General features: G+C 32.4%; 2 protein-coding genes across 4 annotated transcripts; one reads left to right on the forward strand and one right to left on the reverse strand.

Moving 5' to 3' along the window:
- Positions 1-3,067: 3,067 nt before the first annotated feature.
- LOC123218276 (phosphatidylinositol N-acetylglucosaminyltransferase subunit C-like) lies at positions 3,068-5,281 on the forward strand. Of its 3 annotated transcripts, none has more exons than XM_044639620.1 (2): positions 3,068-3,399; positions 4,090-5,281. In XM_044639620.1, the coding sequence occupies exon 2, from the start codon at positions 4,245-4,247 to the stop codon at positions 5,145-5,147; it is 903 nt and encodes a 300-aa protein (XP_044495555.1). In that variant the 5' UTR covers positions 3,068-3,399; positions 4,090-4,244; the 3' UTR covers positions 5,148-5,281. The 3 variants fall into 3 exon arrangements, with proteins under 3 accessions (XP_044495555.1, XP_044495554.1, XP_044495556.1); XM_044639619.1 differs by having other exon boundaries at positions 3,068-3,387; XM_044639621.1 differs by having other exon boundaries at positions 3,068-3,387; positions 4,131-5,281.
- Positions 5,282-5,749: 468 nt separating this feature from the next.
- LOC123218202 lies at positions 5,750-7,729 on the reverse strand. Its single transcript, XM_044639488.1, has 2 exons — positions 7,492-7,729; positions 5,750-6,154 (listed from the first exon to the last, which is right to left on the reverse strand). Exons 1-2 carry the CDS (start codon positions 7,586-7,588, stop codon positions 5,934-5,936), a joined length of 318 nt encoding a protein of 105 aa, XP_044495423.1. The 5' UTR covers positions 7,589-7,729; the 3' UTR covers positions 5,750-5,933.
- Positions 7,730-8,332: the final 603 nt, after the last annotated feature.

Raw genomic sequence — 8,332 nt, forward strand, 5'->3', positions numbered from 1 at the left:
TGTTGGCTACGAAGGAATTTGGGTGTGAGTAATAGTAATTTGTGAAGACCAAAGAAGATCACATAATTCATCCAATAAGCCTAAAAAAAAAAAAAAGTAAATCTATAAGCACTTATTATAAAAACATAAAATATATGTTACTTACCATCACAGTAAAATCTTGCTCCTGACATGGATATATTTTTCTTTCAGAATATATTTTTTCTTGCTATCAGAGGGAAGAGACGATGGAGATGGAGTTGCATGCACATGCAATGACTTTAGTTTTCTTCAATGGACATGTTGAAAGAGGAGGCACGACGGTACGTAGGCAATTTGGCATTTTCATTTCAGATTCTTTGTGCTTCAGTTTCGACTTCTCTTATATATATATTCAAGAAGCTTTTCCTTAAAAGCTGCTGATCATGCGGAAAGTTAAGCAGTTAGTTTTGCTAAAGTACCATTTGGAGTTGGGTAGAACAAACAAGGAAATGGCCATGGAACAAGCTTACTGGGTATGAGAGAGAGTGGAGAATGAAGGTCACCAAGGAAGTGAAAAATGAGATGACCCGGTGAGCCACTGTGCATGTCCATGTGCTGTCCTTGATATATTTTTAGGGCATAGTGGGTGGATATGAATTAAATCGAATCCAATTTGAATACCCTAATTCAAATAAAAAATATTTAAATTAAGTTTAGTTTGAGTTTATCAAACCAAAGTTAAATATTGTTTGGAGATATCGATTAAAATAGGTTTTTTTTTTTACCTTTTATATATATATAGAGTCATATTTTTTTTCACTATACAAATACATCCACTTTTTAAGTTGATTTTATTGTTAAAAAAAAAATTATGAGATTTGAGGTTGATTGGATAAGTTAGCCAACCAGCCAGTCATGTACTCAACCAACTAATTTTAAAAAATAAATTGGTTGGTTAGCCAGCCGACCAACCTTTCCACTATCAAAGTCCTCGAAAAATTTCATATTTTCTCCTCACATTTCAGTCTTGATTAGGTGAGTGGATGAGTTTATACTTAGGTGGGTGAATACAAAGCTTAAGGGTATTTTAGATATTTTATGTTTTAGAACATATATATATATATAGGGTATTTTAATCGGTATCCCTATTATTTGAGTTCACTTTGGTTCTTAAATTCAAAGTTTGACCCTTTTCTCGAATTTATAACTCAAATTTATGACTTGAATATTCAGTTCATTGATGATATGATGTCATTTTGATTATTGTTTAATATAACTTAAATTAAACCACATGTTAAACTCGAAGCGAATTAAACTATCACCCAACCCGTAAGTTATATCGAGTCAAACTTTCTTTAGTTTAAGTTTGGATCAGTTTCAAAAACGAATTGACCATTCTAAAGTCGACTTTCAAGAGAATTGAGATCAAATCAGTTTAGTTTAGGTCTAAACCTAAGATTAACAAAATAATTTTCCCCTTTTTGCTTTCTTGCAAAGTGATTTATAATCGATATAACAATACTTAAAAGTATCGGACTATTATTTTTCTTCCTATTGAATGATGAAACTTTGTTTTTTTTTTCAAAGAATAGAATTCTCAAATTTTTTTATAAATTCGAATCATAAATTTGAACTATAAATTCGAATCAAGTTTCAAATTTTAAATTTAAAAGCTAAGTCAAACTTAAATTATCTATAACTTTAGTTTGATGAACTCGAACCAAATTTAAACCACCCAATTTTCTATTCAAACCAAACTCAAACTCAAACTAGAGGATATTCAAGCATGACAAGGTTGGTATTCATCCCTTTAATAAATAAATACTAGAGATGAGTGGATCCAAGTACTTTGTAAAATTTTGTAGAACCAAAATTAGAACCGATCAGTTCCTATTTGCAGGAACCGAAACCTAGTAACTGTAAGGTCGATTCCTACCCAAACTGATCCTGTAGAGTTTAGTTCCTATCTGAAACTTGTACTATATCTTAGATTTCATAATTTAAATGTTAGTTTTTTCTTTAAGTAAATATATATATTAACAAAACAAGTGGCCACTCAAAAGAGAACCTGGAGACTGCCAAGGGACCTGGAAACTGTAAATATGTATATTTACAAAACAAGATACCACTTAAAAATAAAAAAGGAGATAACAGGTTTTTGAATTTTATTTTTTTAATTAATTTTGCAAGAGTTATATAGCATAATGACCTTAAATTTACATGCCTAAAAGTTCTAATTGCTAAATATTATATTTCCTTATAAATCCTAATTCCATAACTATGACTCATTGTAATTGAAATATTATTTTTCAGAAACAAGAAGACTGCCATCAAGCAGCATATACCAGCAATAGCAACAGGATAAGCCAGAGAGCAGAAATGAAACAAAGTGCAGCCTAAGCCGTTTAGGGTGTTTTTGATTGAAGGAAATTAAAGATTACTCTGATGACTTTAATTTTATTGTAATATATAATTTATTTATTAATTTTTTAGCATAAAAATAATTATGTTTTTAATTAAAATAATAAATAATATAAAAAATATTTTAGAATGATTATACTTAAGGGTGTTTAAGTAAAATAATATACTAGTATTCTTTTATTATTTCTAACTAAATATAATAATTATTTATATCTACTTATTTTTATCAAATATTGTAATAATTTATACCTAATAATCTTTAAAGTAATCTATCTTCAAAATAACTTTTCAATTTTAATAATAAAACATTCACAGAATCAAACACCCCTTTAGAAAGATGCAGCAGGAGTATAATTTTATTGTTTATAAATTTAATGAATGTTTACATATTGAACAATCATATTATAATTTCATATTTAGATTTTAATTCCGGTTCTTTATAAAATAGAATTAGAATCAAAACCAATCATATTATAATTTCATATTTAGATTTTAATTCCGGTTCTTTATAAAATAGAATTAGAATCAAAACCAATCATATTATAATTTCATATTTAGATTTTAATTCCGGTTCTTTATAAAATAGAATTAGAATCAAAACCGAAACTGATCGATTCTATAAATTTGGAGCTAGAACCTACTCGCAATAAGCCGATTCTAAGTAAGAACTGAAGTTGAATAGTTTTTTGCTCATCCCTAATAAATACGATGCGAGTTCAAGAGTTCTGTTAATTGTAGCTGTTGGATTTCGTGGCCACTGGTCAAAGGAAGATGAGTCATGCTTGCATTTGCCAACTTTCGAGGGGATGTCGATAGTATCCCATACTTTGGGGGTTCTGTTTAAAATTTTCAAACCTTAGGATCGATCTAACCATTGACGATAAATGTGTGATTTTCAACCTCAAACATGAGAAAGCTTCTAAAATCCAACGGAGGAGACAGAAGAGAGAAGTGAAAAGATTGATTGACGTGGATTCTCTGAAATTCTGCCTTCACCGGGAAATTGTGAGTCTCTCAGTACGGATCCCATTTCCTCTTTCAATTGAATTAATATTAACATTTCGAGCATTTTCTTTTTTGGCCTATCTGCATCTCTAAATTGCGCAATCCGCCGCCGTTCGGAAATGTCCTGATTTCAGTCTTCTTGTTTACTTTGATTCAATTCATAAATGAAGTGTTGGTTTGGTGGGTGTCAATTATCATCGGGATTTTCATTAAATATAATTGAAAATGGTTGCTTGTTTAGACAAGTTATGATTATAAGTGTTCATGGTGTCTATAATCGTGAATGTGTTTTGAATGGCGAAATTTTAATGGGGTTTTGTTGTTATAGTTTGAGCTTCTGTAAGCTGACTATAATTTCTAGTTTCAGATAAGTGTTTTTGGTTGTTGAAGGGAGATATTCATCATTCCTGGTTCTGGTATTTGGGGATTTTGACTGGCTTTTTAATGCAGTTGCGGATAGTTGTCGAAAATATTAAGCAGATCTTATGATATCAACAGAACTAAAAAGAAATTTCACATCAAGTTGTTAATGTTCTTAGTCATTTTAGTTGCTGGTGTACGTGGATGATCATAGTTGTCAGTATAACTAATTGAATAAATTTTAGAACAGAGGAAGTTAAAGTTGTTTGTTTGTCCGGTGCTTTTTTCTTATTGAGTTATTACTGTGATTAGTGATTATGGACCTAAATTTGCCGTGTACAGGCAGGAGCATTCCTTAGTCATCATCTATTTGTTTCTTCTAGATCCAATGTACGGTGGAGTAGGCCTGTGTGAAGCAGGGGTTGCACTGTGATCTATGTATCTTCAAATGCTGGCAATTTGAAGTAGATCGGTTGCAATAGAGCGGTGGAATTGCAATGGATAGAAATAGCTCTCCCCCAGCTCCACCTAGATGGAGAAAAGTGGCATATGGAGGAATGCAACCTGGTTTTGATGACAATCACACGGATGAGTCTTTTCTTGAACATATGGTTATGAATGCCAATGTAGTTAAACGGGACTTGATAAAGGTGATGCAGGACTCAGTTTCCATCTCACAATATCTATGCATTGTTGTTCTTGTTGTGGTGGTTTGGATTTACACTCTTAGATCAACTCTTGATGAAAATTCCCTTTTGCTTTTAGATATAAGTCTCCTGGTTTCAGGTTTCTTGATTCTCATTTTAACTGAAGAAATGCTTTCACTTAAATTGCTGTTCCATTATATTCTCAATATCTCTTTCTTCATGACTGGTCTTTATGTTTTGGCTCCTATCTACCAAACACTTACAAGGTCCATAAGCTCAGACTCAATCTGGGCTGTGAGCATCTCACTTCTCATTCTCCATCTCTTCCTGCATGACTATTCAGGGTCTACTATAAAAGCTCCAGGGGCTCTACAGAATCCAACTTTAACCAGTTGCATCTCTTTAAATGCTTCTGTTGTAGCATCTGTGTTCATTGCATCCCGCCTTCCATCAAGGCTACATGTCTTTGCTATCATGCTCTTCTCATTGTTAGTATTCCTTTTTGCTCCACTGGTCACATACTGTTTAAAGAAATACTCCTTCCGTTTGCACCTTTTTTTCTCTTTCACCTTGATGGTTGCAACCCTTGCTTTCGTTTATATGCTACACCGGTTACTTTTTGTGTTGTTCTTAGGCTTGTTGGTTTTTGTGACTGTGGTATGTCCTTATTGGCTTATACAGATTCAAGAATACAAATTCGAGATTAATGGTCCTTGGGATGAGGCTAAGCTTTGTTTTGATATTACAGATTGAGAACACTTGTTCTACTTTCCTTCTTTATGTGCACTGACAATTTTCATTTTAACAATTGTTCATTTTTGTACAATTTTATGCTGGCTATTCAAGTAAATGTGCCCATGGTAATATAATTTTCTCAATTCGAGCTCCGTATGGTTAATTGTGTCATCATCTAATTCAATTCCAAAGTCTGATGAGTAGGGGTGGATGTGAACCAAGCTTTAACAAGAGTTAGTTCGAGCTTGACTTAGATCCAAAATGACTAATTTGAGATCAAGTATGACTCATTTGATTAGCAATGAGTTTGTTAGAAAAGTTGTCAGCAAAGAAGAAATTGTCAGAAAAGATGAATCTGTCAATGAGTTTTTTGGTGAGTCAATCTTGAGCTTGGATCCACCTGCTACCGCATATTGAACAAATGAGCTCAGTAGGCATCCATCTATAAATGCTCGTTAAACATGCACTATGGTTACATGTTCTGTTGTTTCAGCTTCTATTAAGCTTATGTCATTCAACTTCGGCTTTGCGCTGCATACTTGAATGAGAATCGTTGAACCACTGAATATATTTCAATGCAAGAACTCGCTATTAAAGATATAAATCAGAGAATCTCATTCTTAGCTAACAAAATGCCAAATTTCATTTATCAAAAACAAAGTATCAAAGGACAGTAATCATACATCTTGAGCCTCGTACAAACGATATACAAGCAAGTAGATTAAAGCTATTATCCCATTAGAAACTCTGCCAGCAACATGGTTCAGTTTCACTATTTCTACTGGTGAAATGAGAAAGGCTGTACTACTTGTCTTTCTTAGAGGAGTCGGAAGAAAACTCTGCTTTGCCAATAGGCTGGCTGATACTAGCTTTGGCTTTAGCAAGAAATGCAGGATCTGGCTCGTGTTTGTCCGAAGGTTCCTTAATTGCCAGATAAATATAAAATGCAATAACTATATTGACAGATAAAACAGCAAGTAATCCACTCAACAGAGTCATGCCGTAAGGCGACAAATGGGCTGAACCTGCAGAAATGAATTAAGCTTCAGCTACATAATTCATACGAAGAAACTTAGCAACAATCTTAGATATTACAATATGATAAACTTAGCAAGGCTCTCACACAGAGAAAATTATGATAAGGATCAGATCAAGCATGAACGGTATTGAAAACATTCTTTAGGTTTTCCATTTTTTCTGCCTTTCTTTAACTACAAAGTATCTCATTTTGATTGATATTTTTTCATCTATAAGGCAAAGAAAACCTAACCATACACTATAGCTGGGACATGGCATTTCCATGACGGAAAAATAGAGCAGTAATCGAACTGAGTTAAGCTGTGAATTGTTGGGTTCGAGCTCCCACATGAGATAAGAATGACTAACTCAAGCTCAACTTGAGAAAGACCATCGAGGATTGCTGACTTAACTTTTTATGGACCGAATCACTCGAACAAGGCTTGAGGAGCTTTGTCTACGCTCATGAGCTCACCATGTTGAGTTACAACCTATTCAAACTTAGCTCAAAGAACAATAACTAAGCTGAACCAGACTTGACATGAGCTGAGCCACAAGTAGCTTACAAGCAGCCCAATTCGATTGCAACGCTAGGGAAAAAATAACCATGGTTTTAAAAGCTTATTATAAGAGATAAGTTTATCGATTATTTCCTCAACTAGGTCACAAATCATCAAATCAACTACTAAAATTACAGAACAAAAATGATTTAAGCTCCCAATCATCCACCCCTAATATCCACAAATTAAAAAGAAAAAAAAATTGAAGAGAACAGCAATGGACAATTCAAGCGTCAACCTTGCCGCAGCAGATTTAGGCAAATCACTATCAGCTTGACTGCGAAACAATCTACACCTGGTAATTATCTTCCCAAAGCATTGTTCAAAGATTTCAAACTTACTGCAACCAAACTCTCAGATACTTAACAAAGCATCGTATTAAACGGCTAAACATTAGATTCAAAGATTTATGATCAACATGCATAAGTTCCAAAAGATGCTAATATCTCAACTAATTTGCTTCATTAAAATCTTTATCAAATCCCATAAATTAGGGTTGGGTATATTAGACTTCCGAAACAACTTCATCAATTTGGATGCTAATCAAATCAATTTTCCATATAAAAGAATATATTTTAAGCCATACCCAGAAAAAAAAAGTAAACAATTTTAACCATAGATTTCAGAGCAAGAGCTTCGCGAAGAATAAAAAACCATAATTGAATTAGAAAAACAGAGCTTGCAGCTCGCGAAGTGGGATCTAAATCACCAGAAGTATTCTCAAGAAAAAAAAAAAAGATAAAAAACGTATTATAAAATAAGATAATTAAATGAGATGATGTTACCAGGAAGCAAATTATGATTAAAACCAAATAAGATTGCGAGAGGGGCTATCCACATGAACATCGAAGCAATGAAGAATTTTTTAACGACTTCTGCCATTTTTATCCTTCAATTTCGTATCACTGAGATGCCAAGAAGCTGAATCGGCTTCAGAGTGAACTGTGAGTTTCGCGAATCGTCTTGTTTGAGATTGATTATGCGAATTGATTGGTTTTCGGGTGAGAAAGATAGAAGCATTCTGGGACATTTAGTTTGGGTAATGTTTTATCACCATAATAGAAAAATTACTTGAAAATAGATTATCATATAAATTATTACTATATTTGATAAAATTTGATAAGTATAAATAATTATTATGTTTGGTTAAAGGTAATAAAAGATTACTTACTTAAATGCTTTTTAATATAATTATTTTTAAATATTTTTTATATTATTTATCATATTAATTAAAAATAAATTTATTTTTATCTCAAAAAATTAATAAATAATAATATAATTATAATAAAATCAAGATTACTTTCATAATATTTAAATACTTAAAGTAAATATGGTAATCAGATTACCGCTTATATTACCTGTTACGTTAGTATTGGTAATAGAAGATTAGTATAATATTTTATTATTGATAAACCAAACAAAAGAATAAAAGATAGGTTATCTAAAAAACCCAAACCAAACGCTCCTTTTGAGTTATTGTTGCGAGAGAATAACGAAGAGGAGAAGGACGTTTGTGTTGGGCCATAATTGGGGTGAAATTTGGGCCCATTCGATCAGAAAAAAAAACCCAACTTATAACAACTCTTGGCCCACCAGGAACTCAATTCAATGATAAGAAGAGATGAA

This window comes from Mangifera indica, chromosome 6 (assembly GCF_011075055.1).
Source record: "Mangifera indica cultivar Alphonso chromosome 6, CATAS_Mindica_2.1, whole genome shotgun sequence".
Taxonomy (NCBI): domain Eukaryota; kingdom Viridiplantae; phylum Streptophyta; class Magnoliopsida; order Sapindales; family Anacardiaceae; genus Mangifera; species Mangifera indica.

Bases quoted from the DNA above. Each gene is read 5' to 3' on its own strand.
- LOC123218276 (XM_044639620.1), top strand. From the start codon at position 4,245: ATGGATAGAAATAGCTCTCCCCCAGCTCCACCTAGATGGAGAAAAGTG.
- LOC123218202 (XM_044639488.1), bottom strand. From the start codon at position 7,588: ATGGCAGAAGTCGTTAAAAAATTCTTCATTGCTTCGATGTTCATGTGG. The intron at 6,155-7,491 runs GTAACATCATCT...TCATTTCTGCAG, and splicing joins TAATCATAATTTGCTTCCTG to GTTCAGCCCATTTGTCGCCT.